Below are 20,493 nucleotides of genomic sequence, written 5' to 3' on the forward strand. Positions count from 1 at the left end.
TGGAAAAACAGAAACCTGCAAATCTAAGAAAGTAAACAAAGAAGCAGCATGAAAGGAAAGAATGTGAAAAGAATAGACCATCGAAAAAGAAACTGTAGTGCAGGCACTGAAAACCAAGGATGCGGTTGGATAAATAACACCCTGGTGCAAGAGATGAATCAGCAACTGCCATGAGGAGCAGGGAGTAGCTGAGTCTTATTGATTCTAATATCCTCACTATTTGCACAGGTCAGACCTTCAAAACGTGCTTTTGAGGGTTAACGGTTATAACAGACACGTGGCCAAAGGGGCAGCGACACCTCTATCATGAAGGGCTAATCGAAGGCTGGGCTTCCCCGCCTTTATTCGGTGATCCTGACATTTCAGCTGATGTGCTTTGCTCCGCCTGCTGCCTTCTATATCTACACTTTATTTTGGAAAACATTCAAGAGCCCCGATAACATGACAGTCGGGTGTGACAGCATAATATTGCTCCTTATAACCCCCTGAAATTACCACTCACTGAGCACTTAATATTCTTCTAAAGTTAACTTGAATTTGCCCAAGTGAAAACTTCTAGAAACTATGATAAAATCTTATTATATTTAAATTATCACTTTATTTTAAAATGTTGCACATACTTATGTTTTGAAAATGGAAACAACACAGAAGAGCAAGTGAATAAAAAGTAAAAATTCCTTCCTCCCAGGTAGAGGCTCAGAATACCTTCCACGAGGGAGGAGAGTATCTCACTCCCAGCTGGATGTCTGCTGAGGCAGCAGACTGGTGGGTCTGGCCTAATCCTTCCTGAGCCAGTGAAAAGAACACACAGGGGTGACCTGCACTGTCACTGCGTGGTGGGGCAGGGTGGCACAGGTGTCCTGTGAGTGCAGTGACCCCATGGACAGTAGTGGACTTGAGCTATTCTGTTGTACCTACCTGTTATGGACTAAATTATGCCCCCAACCCCCCAGTTCAGATGTTGGAGTCCTGACTCCCTATATTTGGAGACGTGGCCTTTAGAGAGGTGATTAACTGAAAATGAGGTCATTAGAAGTAGGGTCCTAATCTGATATGACTGGCCTCCTTATAAGAAGAGATTAGGACACAGACACACACAGGGAGATGACCACGTAAAGTCAGTGGGAGAACGCACCCATCTACACGCCAAGGAGAGAGGCCTCAGAAGACACACACCTTGCCGACACCCCGATCTCCAACTTGCAGCTTCCTGAATCGTGAGAAAAGAAATTTCTGTTGTTTAAGCCACACAGCCTGTGGTACTGCGTTCTGGCAGCCCTAGCAAATTCATGCCCCACCACCAAGGGCGGAAAGGCCTCAGCCTGAGGTCACGCCAGCCCCTGAGAACAGGGTGAAGACTTGGAGCCAAGTCCGATCTCCCATGTCAGAGAGAAGTGGGCGGTGGGGAGGCCCCATGGGCCCTCAAGGAGCTTGTACAAGGATGAACAGGCAGAACCAACCCCCCTCCCCAAGTCCAGACTGGGAAGAGGAATCGAAAACCAGTGCAGCCTCTCCCCAGCCCCCACCTCACCCACCCACCTCGCACCTTCTCTCGCCTCTAAGATGCTGGAGCAGGAGGGATGGGAGAGCCCATCCTATCCCCAGTTTTCTGAGGCACAGCTTTGGACAGCACCAGGGAGGAGGGTGAAAGAGATAAGATTTTAAGATGAGAAATTAGCAGTTTTATCTATCTTTACCCTTTTTAATTTTTTCCTAATTTTATTTTGATTTTTAACAACAGATACAACATTATATTAGCGTCAGGCGCACAACACGGTGATTTGCCATTTACATAACTTACCGAGTGATCGCCCCGATAGACCCAGTGCCCACCTGGCACCACACAGGGTTATTACAGTATTACTGACTCTATTCCCTGTGCTGCACTTCACGGCCCGGTGACTGTTCTATAACTGCCAGAGCGATTTGTAGTCTTTAACGGAACTGGATTTTAATCNTTGAAATTCCATATGAATTTTAAGATGGATATTTCTCTTTCTCTTTCTCTTTCTCGCCTCTAAGATGCTGGAGCAGGAGGGATGGGAGAGCCCATCCTATCCCCAGTTTTCTGAGGCACAGCTTTGGACAGCACCAGGGAGGAGGGTGAAAGAGATAAGATTTTAAGATGAGAAATTAGCAGTTTTATCTATTTTTACCTTTTAAAATTTTTTCCTAATTTTATTTTGATTTTTAACAACAGATACAACATTATATTAGTGTCAGGTGCACAACATGGTGATTTGCCATTTACGTAACTTACCGAGTGATCGCCCCGATAGACCCAGTGCCCACCTGGCACCACACAGGGTTATTACAGTATTACTGACTCTATTCCCTGTGCTGCGCTTCACGGCCCGGTGACTGTTCTATAACTGCCAGAGCGATTTGCAGTCTTTAACGGAACTGGATTTTAATCACCCAAAGCGACAAGATAACATGAAGCAGGGAAAGGGGCGTCAACATAGTACAGTTGGGCTGCAGTGATTAGAGAGAATTTAAACTGGGTCATGTTTGTATCACCCTCAAACTGATGCTGCTCCAAAACAATCGAATTTTTTTTACAGTAAACGTCTTTCACATAATATCTTGGTATACATCTGTGAGTATTCTGTGCTTACTGCATATATAGTTTTGACAAATACAGCCCCAGATGTCATTCATTGATACACTTTATACTCGCACCACCCCATTTGGGGGGCCATGGGCACAAACTATTGAAGCTTTACGACTTTTAAAATTTGGCCAGCTTTGAGAAAATACATTTTATTCAGGTTGATTTAATCTACAGTAGAGGTGAGCAAACTGGAGCCCCTGGTCAAATCCAGCCTCCCACCTGTATTTGTCCTTCAGGTTTCACTGGGACACAGCCACCCCCTTCAGGTACATGTTGTCTGTGGCTTCTCCACGCCACAGAGAGCTGAGTAGCTGTGGCAGAGACTGCCTGGCCTGCAGAGCCGAACGTAGCTAGTGTCTGGCTCTTCACAGAGGAACTTTGCTGACCCCAGTTCTAGAGAAGTTAAAGGCTGCAGCCCTCTACCACGCCCTGCACAACAGCAGATATAACTGCTGGAGCAGCAGTTGGAAGAGTGTGTAGGGGCCTGTTGTTCATGCTTCGGATGCCAGATTGTTCACGTGCTGGAATGACTTAGGGGAAGAAACTAGACCCAAGACAGCACAGCCATTGCATCGCACTGTCGGGGGAAGGGAACCCTGGTGAGCAGGGGTATATTTCTTTGGGCAGGAGATTAGGGCAAGGAGGCATTTACAGACTGGACTGCACAAAGAAATTCCAATTCCAGGTGGTGCTGAGCAGCGGAAGCAGGGATGGGGTTGGGAGTGGGGGAGCAGGTTCCAGGAGTCTGTGCTGAGGCCTCCGTCACTTGACCATCCTATAGAAGCTGCTGCTCCTGGCACTGAGGACTAATCTTCGTTTTGAAGGCAAACAGTGGTGCACTTCTGTCCCCTGTCCCTTCCTAAGAACCTCATCCATGCTTAGCCTGGCCCACCCCCACCTGCTCCTAATACTATGCAAGAGGAGCTTGTATAGTTAGGGAAGAAGGCACAAGGAAACCTACACTGAGTGAATTTGACCTATTAAGTTTTCAGCAGTTACTTCCTCATAATTCACATCGGTAAGAGTCACCTAACATTTCTAAATCATGTTTTCACAAAAACATATTATCAAAAGTAATTTGTTGGTAGAGAATTTTGTTGATCACGTTCCAGTAAGTGGAGAGAACGAGGAACATTTACCAGAAGAGCAGGGTGTCTTCGAATCTCTAAATCAGGGTGTTTGTTCAAAAGGTGTTTAGTCCTCTCCACCGCGTGCTAGGTAGGCCCGAGCTAAGCCTTGGGAGTGTCTGCCCCCTCCACTGGTCCCCCATTCACAGTCAAGGATTTAATTATTATCTCAAAGGCAAATTGTTTAAATGATGTTTAGGTTTTCTGTCTAACCCTGCTCACCATTCCTCAAATTTTAGGGTTAATCAGATTTACTGTCAAGACATTTATACACACAAGTACATATGCTACACTTCAAGGAACAATTCAAGCACTTATCCAAGGGCCATTTGTGCTACAAGTGATTTTTGCTGCCTGCACAGTTTTAGAATCCAGCCCTGGGTAAGGAGACAGCATAGTGTTCCTCTCCTTGGAGAACAGATGGCTGTGGTTTGTGGGGTTTTGCAAAATCCCTAGAGAATGTGGTTATTGGGTGAGTGCCCAGTGCTTGCCTTACTTTCATTTGCTGTTGTCTACTTTCCTTATTTTCACCCCTGTTTTTATCTGCCTCAGCAGCTGACTATTGGGGTCCACAGCCCTTCTGTTCTAGGGTGAGCGCGGCCCAGCTGGGTAGCTAATTGTTGCCAAAGGCCTCATTTCATGGGCTCAAACTCAGCTTCCTGTGATGGAACCTGAGCTCCCATCCTTTCCTTGCATCAGCTTGACGAAGCTGAGTGTGAAACCCAGTCTTGCCTCCTCGCTGAGTAATTGGATAAGTGCCCCAGGGCTTTCAGACTGCCACGCACTCTTGCCTCAGATTGTGCAGCCTCCTTTATCAGACAAGAATCCTAAAATGGCAATCCTCCAACCTTCAGGTTTTAAAGGGCTAATTTATGTACTTAACAAAGGAAGGCAAGCACCTCATGAAAGGTTTTGTTTGTTTTTTCTTTTATCGCCATGTCTACAGAAAGTAACTTTATCAGTTCTGTGCATCTTGCTTGACTAGAGGCCAACCAAGAGAATTTTAGGAACTCTGACATAAAAGAGGTTTCTCTTTATATAATCATTTTCCCCAAATATAAGAGCATAGTCATCTGGTAATTTTCTTTTTTTAATACTTTTTAAATTTATTTTTTAGAGAGGGAAAGGGATGGAGAAAGAGAGGGAGAGAAACATCAATGTGTGGTTGCCTCTTGTGCACCCCCTACTGGGGACCCGGCCTGCCATCCATGCATGTGCCCCGACTGGGAATCTAACCCACAGCCCTTTGGTTCTCAGGGGACACCCAATTCCCTGAGCCACACCAGCCATGGATGGTAATTTTCTAAAGAACAATGGATGTTTTAACCTGCTACCCTACTTCTCTGGGGTTGTAGTTTTCAGTTGCCAATCTTATAAGAATGATTTACTGCCCAAAAGGGCTGCTGTGCGCACATGCCTGTCAGGAAGCATTGCCATCTAAAAATGCTGTCTGTACTAGTGTGCATGCCAAGTCTTGGTTCACTGCTCATTTCCTATGAGAAAGAACCTGATCTCAGGCAAGGCTAATCCTTCAACAATTAAATCCCTCCAGATTCAGATGTGCTGGAAGAATACAAAATGTAGAATGTGCTTACCTTTGTACTGAGTTTGAAGGCAAGAAGGTGCATTTAACTGTGACAGAAAGTTTTGCGTTTGTAGTCCTTCACTCCATGTGTTAGGACTGCTGTGGACTATGTGCAGTGGACATAGTGGACAGTTCTTTATTAAGAAGCATGTCTGCCCAGACTTGCGTGGCTCAGTGGGTTGGGCGTGGGCCTGCGAACCAAAGGGTTACTGGTTTGATTCCCATTCAGGGCACATGCCTGGGTTGCAAGCCAGGCCGCCAGTAGGGGGTGTGCAAGAGGCAACCGCACATTGATGTTTCTCTCCTTCTTGTTCGCCCTCCCTTCCACTCTCTAAAAATAAATAAATAAAATGTTTTTTTAAAAAAAGAAACATAAGTCCAAGAAATACAAAACCTACTAGTACACCTGGGATCCATTTTCAAATTAGAGAATTCCGGGTACATCACCCTTCCCTTCTTGATCCTTTTGGGGTGCACAGATTTGGTGTAAATAGCATTGGGTCACATAAGGGCGTGGTTCTTTTTCTAGCTTCCTGTGTTGAGTTGAACCCTTAGCTAATTCGGTCTACTTTTTTCTAATATTTGAATTTAAGGCTATTTATTTTTTTTCTAGAAATTTCTCTACCTGCTTTCGCAAGTTTTAATACACAGAGCTCTATTGTTCAGTTATATATAAGTGTGTTTTGCAGTTTTCAAACTGTCTTTTGTGACTGATTTCTAGACATATGGCTCTGAAGTCTGAGAATATACTACATGTAATATTGACTTTTGGTATTTAATAAGACATTCTACATAGTCAGCTTTTGTGAGCTTTAAAAAATGGTGTACTTTTTATTGAATGCAGATCTGTCCATTAGATAAAGCTTATGTCATTACATTGTACAAATCTACATTCTTATGCATTATTTCAGATTGATTTATAAATTCTTGAGAAGCATATTCAAATATTCCCCCTTGGAATTAATTGCTCCTTTCACTTTACAATTAATTTTTGTTTTCTTTATTTCAAGCTATGTTGTTAAAAGTGTGTTGAATGTGGGTTATTACATCTTCCCAATTAATCTTTTAAATCATGAAATAATAACTTCCTTATTATTAAAATGCTTTTCTGATGATAGTCTTTTTTATTTGACATTAATATGATTGATACTTGCTTTCCTGTGGTTAGTATTTCTGATACATCTTTTCATATGACATTATTCTTTACACTTCTGCTTTATTATTTTTAACTGTTCCTTTTTTAAGCAGCATGGCTATTCAGGGGAAGTATCGCTGCCTGCTGGTACAAACACCCCACACCTCACTGCTTTATCACAGTGAAGCTCTAAACTTACTCTTTGTTCACTACAGTCTCTTTCACATTGCTGTTGTCTTTTTAGGACTTTTATTGTTAAGTCTTCTGTCTACTGTATCTGCTGGCCATCCCTCAGTGTGTCTTTTCTAGTACAGTTTATGCGGTTTTTTATTGAGGAGGGGGGATGTTTGGGGTATGAGCTTATCTTTCTGAGGATTTTTTCTCCTAAGTAGGTTTCCAGTGAATGCTAGATTGTACAAGTAGCACTTCCAGTGGTCACGGTTGATTCTTCTGCAGTCCTAGGACTGGGTCGAGGTCCTTAATCACTGTCGATGAATCTTAGTTTTAATTTCTCGACGGGGATTTGCTGCATCATTCAGGCAATGTAAACAGAGACACGGCTGACACACTATTAGTGTCGCTAATTCTCATGGGTTGCTTTTTATTTTCCACCCATGATTTCAGGCTGACTGTGCTGTCCAAGGCCAATGGGTAGAGTTTGTTTTCATCCCCTTTTCATTAAGGAGGCAGTTCTTTAGGGTTCAAGGCCATATTTAGAAAGTTCTGGTCTCGGCCCTTCTTCTAGTACCTGGAGATCACGTCTCCTGTGGGGTCCTAAGGCCAATGTCCAGTCCAAAATCCATGGACTAGCTTCCAGTTAGTTTTCTAGAGTAACTCTTATTTCTGGGATCTTTGTTTTTAAATTAATAAATATATTAAATACTTTTTGGATGTTCTATCTTACACAACATAGCTTTGTATTTATGATGGTACATGACTTAAATGACTTTTTTAAGTGAATGATTTTAATTTCCATAAATAACAGTGATAAAAATATTCCTTTCAAAATAATTTAACTAAAATAATTTGGTATAAAGAAAAATATTAAGCATGTTTGCAATTGCTAGAGGGCTATGAAGAAACCATAAAGGTGATATATTATATTCATTTTTTGGAATAGCTAAAACAACACGATATTTTTCTTAGCTTTCGTCCCCATTTTTAAAAATGTTCTTTCATGCTTTAGCAACACAGACAAGATGTGTGCCATCGACATGAACCAGGATTGACAGGATAATATTGAAAATACATTATCCAAATTAGGGCACAGTGTGAATCAGATATTCCTTCAAAACAATCAGTAAACACCAGCTGTACTAGTCAAAATGGCTAGATTAAGATGTGGTAGACTTCAGGTCAAGATGGCAGCATAGAAGACACGGCTTACCTCTTCACACAACCATATCAAAATTACAACTAGGCCCTGGCTGGCGTAGCTCAGTGGATTGAGCACGGGCCTGCGAACCAGAGGATCGAGGTTCGAATCCCAGTCAGGGCACATGCCTGGGTTGCAGGCCAGTTCCCTGCAGGCCAACTCCCAGCAGGGGACACACAAAAGGCAACCATACATTGATATTTCTCTCTCTCTCTCCTTCCCCTTTAAAGGTAAATAAATAAATAAAATCTTTAAAAAAAAATTACAACTAAAACAGAGAACGACTATCACTCAGAACCACTGGAAACTGAGCTGAATGGAAGTCTGATGATTATGAAATTAAAGAAACCACATCCATCCACTGGTAGGAGGGGTGCAAATGAGAAACGGGCTGGTCCCATACCCACATATAGTAGATAGAATTTGGGAGGGGTAACTTGGGAGTGACGAGTCCCAGCCTCACACCAGGACCCTCAGCCCAGGATTCCAGTGCCAGGAAGACAAGTCCCCACATATTCTGGCTGCAAAATCCAGCAGAGACTAAAACAGTTGAAGAAACTGCTGGAATTCTAATTCTAATTCTAATTCAGTCCCTCTCAAAGAACCCACACATGGACTCACCTATTCACACTCTCTCTGGGCTCTGGCACTGGGATAGCAGCCTGAAAGGCACCGGAGTTATACAGGGAGAAACTGAAGCGTCTGGCATCAATGGCATCTACCCATTGTCCTTTTTCTAAGCCCATCCCCCACAGAATCCCCAAGCTAGTGCCATATCTGAGACTCTACCAACCTGGATAACACTGACCCACCTTGGAGATCCCCAGAGACTCTTCCCCGCCCACCCAACCTGCTGTTCCATATGAATGGCTGGTCTTGGCTCATGCTTCACAATTTCCTAAATCCTCTCAAATAAGCAACAGCTGGCTTCAGTGAGCCCCAGGCCTGGCACTAGCAGCAGCCAGCCTGGATTCACATGTTGGCTTTGCCTGGGAATCTCCAAGCCCAGCACAAGTAGCCGCCATCTCAGATTGCTTTATAGCTCAGGCAGGGTGGCCCTGGGCAAAACACAGGTGGGGATTGACCATGGCCTATGCCACTGGGGAAACCCCAAGGCAAGCACACCCACTAGATAGCTATAGACCACATTGGAGCACCACTATCCTGCCCCTGCACAGCTGATCCTCCATGGAGACCAGAGGCTGTGCCATTGGACCCTATAGGACACATACTACATTAAGCCACACCACCAAGACATGGAGTCAAAGCAGCTCTATCTAATACATAGAAACAAACACAGAGAGGCTGCCAAAATGAAGAGACAAAGAAACATGGACCAAACAAAAGAATAGATCAAAATTCCAGAAAAAGAGCTAAATGAAATGGAGATAAACGATCTATCAAATGCAGAATTCAAAACACTGGTTATAAGAATGCTCAAGGAACTTAGTAAGGACCTTAATGGCATAAAAACAATCCAATCAGAAAGGAAAGATATGCTAATTGAAATAAAGCACAATTTACAGGGAGACAACAGTAGAGTGAATAAAGCTGAGAAGCAAATCAATGATTTGGATCATAAAAACGCAAATAGAACAACAAGAAGAAAATAGAATCCAAAAATTGAAGACAGCATAAGCAGCCTCTGGGACAACTTCAAGAGGTCCAACATTCACATCATAGGGGTGCCAGAAGGAGAAGAGAAAGAGCAATAAATTGGAAATCTATTTGAAAAAATAGTCAAAGAAAACATCCCTAATTTGGTAAAGAAAATAGACATGCCATTCCAAGAAGCACAGAGAGTCCCAAACAAAGTGGATGCAAAGTGGAGGCCTACTCCAAGATACATTAAAATTAAAATGCCAAAAGTGGAAAATAAAAAGAGATTCTTAAAAGCAGCAAAAGAAAATCAGTTAGATACCAAACAGGGGAGTTTCCATGAGACTGTCAGCTAATTTCTCACCAGAAACTTTGCAGGCTAGAAGGGATTGGCAAGAAATATTCAAAGCCATGAAAAGCAGGTGCCTACAGCCAATATTGTTCTACCCAGGAAAGCTATCATTTAGAAATGAAGGGCAGATAAACCACTTCCCAGATAAACAAAAATTAAAGGAGTTCATCATCACCAAGTGATAATAAGTTCATCACTTATTATATGAAGTATTAAAGGAACTTATTTAGTGAAAAGAAGATCAAAACTATGAACAATAAAATGGCAAAAAATACATGTCTGTCAGCAACTGATTCTGAGAAACAGACTAAGCAAAGAGGAACAGAGACAGAATCATGGATACAGACAGCCTCTCGATGGCTGCCTGACGGGATGGAGGCATGGGGGAATGGGTGAAGAGGCAGGTGATGAAGAAGTGCAAATAGGTAGTTACAGAATAGCCATGGGGATATAAAGTACAGTATAGAAAATGGATTAGAACTGGTACACACGTCCCATGGTCACGAACAATGGTGGGGGGATTGCCTGAGGGAGTAGGGTATGCTGGGTAAAAGGGGGCTAAAGGAGAAAAATCAGGACAACTCTAATAGCATAATCAAGAAAATATAACTTAAAAATGAAAAAAATAAAAAAGATGTAAAAAAGAAACCTAATGTCTCAGGAAAAAACACAGCAAAATTTTTTTCTTGATCACCTATCCAATGAGTTTTAGTCTGCGCCTCAACTCCTCTCTGTAACTCATCCTGCCTCTGCGGCCACCAAGCACTTTCTCCTGATTCTTCTAATGGGAAGTGATAACTGCCACTCCCACTCTCATTTCATTTGTCAAAGCAAGTCATGTGGCTACCCTAATTTCACAGGAGAGCAGAAAAGTACAATCTTACCGTGTACCCCAAAGGCCACAATCCAGAAACAGCCCATGGAATACTTGATTTCTAACAACTACAAACGGTTCTGGCGCCGTCCTCTAGATGGAGACGTGGAGCTGAGCATCTGTTTGGAGGTCAGCTGTAGTAGTCAGACTAGGGTTTATAACTCCCGCAGCCTCTTTGGTAGCTCCATTTTGTACATAGAAAACCCCAAATTAAGTAGGTGCTATGGATTGATAGGGAAATATGTCCCTTCACGCTGGACTGATTTGTTACGTAACGCATCCTGAGCGGCTTCCATTACCAAATGTAAAACTCCATCCCCTTCGATCGCCAAGGACTCTGACCACTTCATTTCTACAGTATTTATGGCCCTGATGTATGAAGGTGATTGAAGTATTTACAATCAGTGTAGCCTGGCTTCGGCTTTCCCTCTCTGTCCCTGGGGTTTCCTAAAATGTCCCCAGGGCCTTCTGCAGTATCCATGCATTTGTGACAGTGCCCCTCCTTTGATCCCCCCTGCTCACAGCCTTGGGCTTTTACCTTCCCCCACTCACACCTCCTCTGCCTTTCTGCCACCTTCTTGACAGGGTTTCTGCTCTGTGTTGCAAAGGAGCATTGAGAGGCAAAGGCCCTATTCACTAAGGTAGCACTCACAGGCCCTGCGGAGATTTGTATGGATACTGAAATTTTCCCTTGCCTGGGTTACCACCCAATGATAGGAACCTTAGTTATGTTTTGTTCAGTCATGGCACCTATTTCAATTAAATCACTAATCCTGCTCTTATGTTAAAAATGAGGGAAGGTAATACCTCAAACTTGCTGAATGCTTTATAATTTACAGAGTATTTTCACATGTATTTTCCAGTCATTGTAACATTAGGAATTTATTATTTCCATTTAAAATCATGAAGATAGCCATCTAATTTTCTCAGGCTTCATCAGCTTGTCAGTACTAACAGTACAACTATAACCCAGAATTATAACCTCATATCTAGGACTCTCGATTATTCCATGATGGTGCCCATAACTTACAAACATTAACAAACCCTACACAAATTTAAGACTGACACTATGTATTTTAAAACCCTTTATACTTATTTTGGAGTTAAGGCCAGTACCCTTACGTGCTCTGTCAGGTAGGTAGTGGTATGGTATCTTTTTTTTCAGGTTGATTCGGACACAGAGGACTAGAGAAAATAACGTATATATGCATTTCAGTTATTTCAACCTCGATAATTCAGTTCAACACATATGTATCAGGGGATCTGCTTCTAGCAGTTGCTGGAGACATAATGGTAAAGAAAATAGACCAGTGTTTGTCCTAATGAACTTTCAAGGCTGATGGAGAAGGCAATGATAATAGATGGCAGAAGGAGCTCCTACAGTAACAGACATTTTTGTCTTCCCATGTCATCTTCAGGCACTGCAAATTCTTCCTCCTTTCTTGGTGAGGAAACTGAGCTACTTGCCGTATGACAAGGGACAGAACTAAGACTTGAATCCAGTTGCTCTTAATAGCAGCATTTTGCCCCTTTACAGGTACTGCCGGGTCAGTGTCAAGGAGAATGCACACAGAAAATGTCAGATGACCAGGGCTCATTGTAAAGAATCCTGAAAACCTGCAGGAGGGTGGGCAACCTGGATATCCATCCTCTGGGCCCCAGGCCTTTCGGAACTGGGGCCTACTTCAGGCCTATTTTTCTTGGCTCGCCAGTCCCCCCTCTACCAATGGATGATTTGGTGTGCTGACACCCTGGGTGAAGTGTCTGTGTTTGGCACAGGTTTTCTTGTTCCTGCCAATACGTTATTGCCTTTGACTCACACACCAACCTTCTCTTGCTCACTGTGTTTCTGTGAGAGTGCTGGATACAGTTTAAAGAACATACAGAGTAGAAACCACAGCAAATGTACAGATAAAGAAACTCCCTGAGGCTGTGTTTTTGAAGGGGTTTGTGGAGTTGATGGGTAAGGACACAGGCATTTACGGGGCTCAGTGGAGCCGCATTGAGTCATAGGTGAAGGTCATCATTATTTTAACCCCTTGTCCCGTCTCCACCGCAAGAATGAGACCTGTCTCTTGTTCCTCTATATTCTCAGCACATAGTAGACAATACATATGTGTTGAATAAATGAAGAAGTACAGTTATCACTAGAAATGTAGGATTTTGTTTTCCTCATAGTGTTGTGGACAATAAGGGTTTTCACTTGAATTCTAGAGACTTTAATCATCTATATAAGCAAATTCCAAGTGTTTTGTAGACCCAGATTGAAGTGGGAAGAAGTTGCATTGAGAAAGAAAGGGAGGGACTAAATTTAGAGCTTTAACACCAAGGTTTATTATGTTTAAATTAAGATTAGTGCCTATATCCCAAGGATTCACCCTAGATGAGTGGAATTACGTGTAAGCAAGCAAGAAGAAAAATATATTATCATGATAAATGGGGATTTACTGAATGAGGGATGAGAGATGAAAATAAGTCAAGGGGAATTGACTGTGACCAGTGGTCAATTTCCTTCAATAGTGTATACATTTGTCACAGTTTTCCTCAGTATTTTTCTATTCCTCTATACTTATCATATAGGGTAATATAAATGGTCCTGGGTTTGGCATTGGTTAGAAAGAAGAGATGGTAACTCATGACTAGAACCATCTTCACCAATATGTAATTCACAATGAGTTTTAAAATTTTTAAACAATTAAGGAAAATACATTAGTTGGTACCTTCTCAAGAATGTTAGGCATTTTACAGTCATTGCTTAATCTTTCAAAAGCTCAATGAAGTAGGTGCTATATCCCTATTTTACAAATAAAGGAGGTAAGACCAGCAAGAGTATACTTTTCTCTGCCCACAGCCATTTCTGGAATGCACTCAAATTTACACAACGGAAGAGCTACATACAAAGTCAAGTCTGTCTTTACTCCAAAGCACATATGTTGCTTTCTTGCTAAATATATATGTGTGTGTGTAATGCCCTTAAATATATTTTCTTACTGTTTGCTTTTCCTGTTTCTGAGTTTTTTTTTACTTGGGGCGTGTTTGCTTCTGTGAGCTGGCAAGAGAAGTGACATGCTGCATGCACAGAGTAACACCAGGGTCCATGCTTCTCATTTACAGTAACTGAGGAAGTCTGTATTCTAACTTGCGGCCACATACAGTGGATTCAGCACATGTACTGGGATTTTTCCAAGTGAGAAAATGTTGTCCTGGAATCTCCAAGTTTCCTTTTCAAAGAAAACTAAACCCCACACAGCTCTGTGCATGCTTTGATTCGCTTTGCTTTCTTTCAGACTACTGTCAGAGGATGTGGGAATGGACAACCCCTTTGAGGAGGGAATGCTGAGCCCCGGTGCTGCAGACATGAGGCCGGGTGAGCGGAGCACTTGTTCATTTCCTTAAGCGTGTTCTGTATCCAGACAGTTTCATTATTCAGTGAGAGAAGCATTTCCTGTGCATCCAACTTGTGAAGAGAGGGGAAAAAACGTGTGAAGAAGGCGTTAGGCTCAATTTGCTTAATTTCACAGTCGACTTTGAATATTGATGCTCACTAGTGGGGGCTGCCTTTTATAGCCTGGGCCAGGGCCTTTATCTGCCAACGTTTTCAGCTCCTGTGATAATTGGCTACCATTTATCACAATACCAAATTCTAACTAACATCAAAGTTTACCAAATTTATACTTAAGTGTGAGAATGTTTAAGATTAGAAATGTGATATCAAGAAGGCCCAGTAACCTGATGAAAGAAAGAAAAGAAAGAAAGCCAGCCCTTATACTCTAGAGGTTTACAGCCCAAAGCATATTTCAAAAAACAATTTTAAATTTTCTTTTGCAATCTATATTTCATCCACTTTGTACTAGGACACCTCTTTGCACTGTCTTGCTTCGGGATGGTAACAGTATCCTGAATCCCAACCTTATCAGCCAAGCCTAAAATGGGAGTCAACTTTATCTTTTTGCCTAAGTATTTAAGTGCATTCTTCAAAATAATAGTCACATCACAGTTATTTTTAAATGTTCCATGGCCAAGTAAGAATGATAGCCACTGTAAGTGTTTCTACCCCACTCTGCAAGGTTCACGATGTGCTTTAGAAGAATAAAGGCGCTGAAGATACAGTTATCTCTTATGATAGTCATGAGCCACATGTGGCTATTTAAATTCATTAAAATTTAAAATAAATTCGAAAAGTTAAATTCTTTTAGTGGCACTCGCTTTATTTCAATTCCTTAATATTTCTATCATTACAAAACTTATTTTCTGGATAGTACTTCTCTGAGAATTCCTATAATATAGAAGTCCCTTGTTTGGCAAACTTACTGGTCACTAGAAACTTTTTTCAAGCGCTACATGGAAACATGTTGCATGAGACACAGTCAGGGTGATGTTCCATACAGCACATCTAAATGGCAAAGAAACAGTGTCGACTTCCTTAGGACGAGACTGGATTTGAATTCCAGAATTGAGAGGTCTACCAGACAGCCTTCAAAATACTTTGTGATAGAGAATCCTGAAATTTCTATTTTTAGAAGTGTTTGGTTGAGATCAACTTGATTAAAAATTACTTCTCCAGCTCTTGTGTTGAGGGAATGGTACATTAGTGACAAGACCCATATTACCATTGAAGTGTAGGAGCTACTTCCATGAGCCTTCACATAAGACTCACTCATGGCATGGGGACCAATGACAAACAGTATTGCATAAGAGGTAATGACTGCCTGATCCAAAAAAAATGTGATCTGGGAGGATACCTCAGTTTTATTAAAAATAAATACAGAACACCAGCCAAAGAAAGGCCACTGCAATCAGACAGAGTTGTCAGACACCGAAGAAAAGTATTGTGAGAGTATCTGTGGACATCACATAAAGTCTTTACCCTCCATTCCATAGGAGTAAAGTCTACATGAAACGTTATCAGATATACGTAAGCTTTACTGTTTCTCTTACACACTATGCACCATAAGAGTTCAATTCAATGTTACCTCAGTTTCAAGTTCTCACACCTGAACAGGACATTCTAAAAACTAGTTTTCTGGCTGTTTAGCAGTGGCTCCCACTTCCTATTTGTACACGGCCAGGGCTGATGGGGCTGAAACCTGCTGGTCAAGGAGAGGGTCCAAATCCCATAGCAACGACTTTTTAGCAGGTCTGCCTTTGCTGAGAAGGCTTTGACATTTTTTTCCATGGGGGCCCACACCCACTCTTGGTAGCCATGTGCATGATCTAACGCTTGACGTCATTTCTGTCTCTTCTTTAGAACCTCCTAATTCCCTGGATCTTAATGGCGTTCATCCTCAGAGGATCAAGCTCACCGCCCCAAATATCAATCTTTCTCTGGACCAAAGCGAAGGCTCTGTCCTCTCTGATGATAACCTGGACAGTCCTGATGAAATTGACATCAATGTGGATGAACTCGATACCCCTGATGAAGCAGATTCTTTTGAGTACACTGGGCATGGTAAGTCGCCAAGTTGGCAAGGCCAAGGTTATGGGAAAAGTGAGAGTATCTAAGTGGCATTAATGCAAACCTCCCATTTTGTTGCTGGTGGCTCTATTCTGTGATTTCAAGATGCTTCTATTTGTGTCCCAGCTCATAGGTGGCTGTGATTGATAGTTTAGAAGTTGACAAAGGTCACACATAGCCATTGCTCTTTCATTAAATCCCTACTCTACGCCAGGTCCTGTGCTGGACAATGGATTTGAAAGAAAGCGATTACATCCTGCATTGTTAGGGAATTGGAGCTGCATTTGCAGAGAAAAAGAATTTAATCTGGAAGTTAAAATTTGAAGGAGAGCAATCAGAGCTTACCAGTTTCTTTGTCCAAGCTCCCACTGTCTGTAATGTTCGTTCTTCCAGATTCTTACGTGGTGGCTCCCTTCTCCTTATACAGATCTTAATCTTCCTTGATCTTTTTAATCATAGGTGCCCCCCATCCCTACCCCCACCACCCAGTCACCCTCTATCCCAGTATTTATTTTATTTTCCATGTGTCACTAATTGAAATCATATCATTTAACTAACTGTTTGGCCCTGGCTCATGTGGCTCAGTGGATTGAGTGGTAGCCTGTGAACCAAAGGGTCACAGATTCAATTCCTAGTGAGGGTATGTGGCCGGGTTGCAGGTCAGGTTCCCATTAGGGGGCGCATAACAAGAAGCCATACATTGATGTTTCTCTCCCTCTTTTTCCCTTCCTCTCTCTAAAAATAAGGACATAAACTATTTAAAAACAGAAGCAACCTTTAAAAAATGTTTGTATGTGTATTGTCTTTCTTTTCCCACTAAGATATCTGATCCGAGAGGGCAGGGACTTGATTATATTTGCAGTTATATTGCTGATAAAGTAGGAAGGAAGGAAGAGATGGAGTAGGGTGTGTGTGGTGGGAGAATAAAAAGTTGTTGGATCAAACAAAAACACTCCTAATATGAATATGAGTCTCATTTTAATTCTTTCTCTTGTTCAGTGAAATTGGGTCTGTTATGTAATCTAATGAACAAAATAAATTAACAAAATAGAAACAGACTCATAGATACAGACAACAGACTGACAGCTGTCAGAGGGGAGGGGGGTTGTGGGGCTGGGTGAAAAAGGTGAAGGAATTAAGAAATAAAAAACAAACTCATAGACACAGACAACAGTGTGGTGATTACCTGAGGGAAAGGGTCGGGGGAGGTAGAGAGGGTGAAGGGGGAAACGGTGATGGAAGGAGACTTGACTTGGGGTGATAAACATACAACAATATACAGATGATTTGTTATAGAATGTACACCTGATACTTACCTGGCAGGGGAGATACCATGATCAAGAATGTACACCTGAAACCTATATAATTTTATTTACCAATGTCACCCCCATAAATTTAATTTAAAAAGTAAATTTTTAGATTCTCAAAAAAATGTACAAATGCATAGCATTTGCTTTTTAAAATGGCATCACGTTGTTCCTCCTTTTATGGGACAGAATGCTCTGACTTTATAGGATTGAAATTCAAGGTGAGAAAATCCTGACCACAGCTGTTGGCTTGATACATTGTAAAAATTCTCCTTAAAAGTAAAAATTGTCTTAATTAAAAAAATATTAAATCTTTAAAATCACTTAAAAAGAAACACCATTATTAAATGACACCTTGACTTTTAGAGCCATGTTAATTCCAGCAGTGCCGTTCATAGGAGAACGTAATAAGGAGATTCATCAAAGCAGTGAATTGATTCAACCCATGGTATCAGGCACAGGGGCTGTAAGCCTGGCCAGCGTGGATTGAGACCCTGCCGTTACAGGCAAGTGTTTGGTCTCCTTAAGCTAAAAAAAAAAGGCTTTACTACTTGTTCTACAGTTTATGATGTTTGATGTAGAGGTTTTACATCGCATTTTTGTCATACTTTTAAATTGCTGTAGTTATCTGGGTATTTGACCCTATAGGTTAAAATACACCAATAAGAGACAAAAAAGGTCTTGAATTCATATGCTTTTCTACCTTCTTAGAGGCTCTTCCCCCGCGGCTCCATCCTTCCCAGCTGCGCCCAGCTGCCCTAGCCCTTCTGCTAGGACGTTCTCACATGCGGGGGAATCATGCCCTGATTTACAGACCCACAGAAGACAGCTGTGGCATGACCCTGCTGGTCCCTCCCTCTCCTCCCCCTGTACTTTCCTGTTGCCCCGGGGGACCATATCGCACCACATCTAAAACTTATATTTTTACAAACAGGAAAACTGCCAAGCTAAGTGGTCTTGGCTGCACAAACTGGTCATTAAAGCTGCCACTTGCTGACACAGTTCTTTTTAGTTGATACGGTTACGCCAAAAGAACCAGTCTAACAGCCACAACCGCACTTTTAGGTCTTAAGTTCAAAGGACAGAATTTTAATATAACTGGGATTTTAAAGTCCACCCTGATTCTCAAGTGAAAGATGTGTGTTTAGACATTGTTTCAAACAAACAAAAACATCAAACATTGAAAACACAAAGGACAGCTGAGTAGCTGTATTTCATACACATGTAGACATTCATAGCTAACGGTGTTCAGAGAGTGGAGCACATTTTAGTCTCGAAGTATGAAATAAATGCTTGCAAGCTGCATGTTTGGGGGGTTTCTTGTGTGAGCCTTTTGAATGAGGCATACACATTCTAAATAAAACAAGATATTTTAAGGCACAGTGTTTCAAACATGTTTGGTCAGGAATTTATTCTATTTAATAGACACTTTCATGGTGCTTACTATATGCCAAGATCTGTGTTAGGTACTTTATAAATATTAACTATATTAATCCTTGTGTCAACTCTGTGAATAGGTATTATGTTCCCCTATTTTATGATGAGAATAGTGAGGTAAAGCACAGAGTGCTTAAGTAATTTACCTAAGGTCACACAGCTAGCTAATGTCAGACCCAGCACTCAACCTCTGAGTTGTTGCCCTTGATTCCTGAGCCATGGTGCTTCTCCATAAATATACTGACAATGAATAGGAGAGAGCCTTTTACTGATACACCTGAAGCCAAGCCCTCTAGTCACCCCCTCACATTTGCTCATCCTTTCATTCAGCCATTTTCATGCCTCAAGGGCTCTCGCTTGACCACGTGCTTGAAGGACTTCCAAGCCATTGCCTGTTTTACACGTAGCTGGTGACCACACGTCACTGCCAGGTTATTGCCCAACAATGTGATTTTGCTTATCAAAGAGTTTAGAATTTCACTATCAAAAGTTAAATTAGCCTTTACCTGCAAGAAATTTTCCTGAATAATTGTATCCAAATAGTAGAAAAATATGAAAGTACTGACAGAATTAAGGTTTGACTTTCTTTAGTATTTACAAGTGCGATGGATATCAGAAATACGTATGTAGATAGTGAAGGACTTTGGGGCCTTCACTGTTCTAGTCTACTAAGAAATGGAATAGATCTATTCTATTAAGATAGATCTGAGTTTTCTTTTTAATGCTTTGTTATACTAATATTAGAAACTTCAATATATTCTGAAGGTCAGGAAAGATGACCTATTTCTGCTTTCCAAACCAACTGCAAAGTTATTTTTACCATAATTCAGATCTCAGCTAAAGCTTTTCATAAGGGAAATGGAAAAATGATAACACTTTTTAGCCTGAATACTTCTGAGAAGAATGTTTAAAGAAACATTTTCTCTTCCTTAGTGATGTTTAGTGACCCCGTCTAAGCTACCTTTTCTCAAATTAACCTCTAATGACAGATCATTTTCTCTGGGAATAAGGTACTCCAGTATTTGTTTCCAGATAATCAGGGAGTCACTTCATTTAACTTCCCTACCTACTGTCTTGTATTATTTTCACAGCTCGCAGGCATCCCACTTATAAAATCAATTCCGTGTTTTAACTCTGCATATAAACTAATTTAATGTTAAGGTTATTTTCTTTTATCCACAAACAACCTCGTGCCATAATGGTGTGGTCTAAGAGGATGATTTTTCTTTGTGCTTCCATATGCTGAGATTTTACATTCAAATTTTTTGCCTGCCTGTTCTTTGTCACCAAAAAGAAAGAAAAGAAAGAAAGAACTTTAAAGACTTGTCGATTGTATCCAGAATGTCTTTCCTCTAACAAGAAAAATTCAAGCATAATGTCTTCTAAGATTATTCACATTATCAGTGCAAGGCCATAATGTAGATAGCTTGTTACCTTTCCCAGATGTAGGTGTCCTGCTAGAAGGCCGCAGCGGATGTCATCTCTAGCTAGTGCATAATGACACCCACACTGAATTCCCCACTGTGGTCTGTCCATCAGAGGATGTTCAGGAGCTTGTGTACCACAACATTTCACAGAAGACAAGAGCAGATGTTCCAGCTGACTTCTCTGCATGCCAGGGCTTAAGTGATGT

General features: G+C 41.5%; 1 protein-coding gene across 1 annotated transcript in view; it reads left to right on the top strand.

Annotated features, from left to right (window-relative positions):
* PRUNE2 (prune homolog 2 with BCH domain) overlaps positions 1 to 20,493 on the top strand; it is a 248,705-nt gene that overhangs the window by 197,277 nt on the left and 30,935 nt on the right. Inside the window, exons 10-11 of the mRNA XM_037030318.1 lie at positions 13,949 to 14,028; positions 15,910 to 16,110. Of these exons, the coding sequence (XP_036886213.1) occupies positions 13,949 to 14,028; positions 15,910 to 16,110 (281 nt within the window). The remainder of the gene's footprint in view (positions 1 to 13,948; positions 14,029 to 15,909; positions 16,111 to 20,493) is intronic.

Source organism: Sturnira hondurensis, unplaced genomic scaffold (genome assembly GCF_014824575.4).
Source record: "Sturnira hondurensis isolate 20B ecotype Veracruz unplaced genomic scaffold, ASM1482457v3 Scaffold0020642, whole genome shotgun sequence".
In the NCBI taxonomy this organism is placed as follows: Eukaryota; Metazoa; Chordata; class Mammalia; order Chiroptera; family Phyllostomidae; genus Sturnira; species Sturnira hondurensis.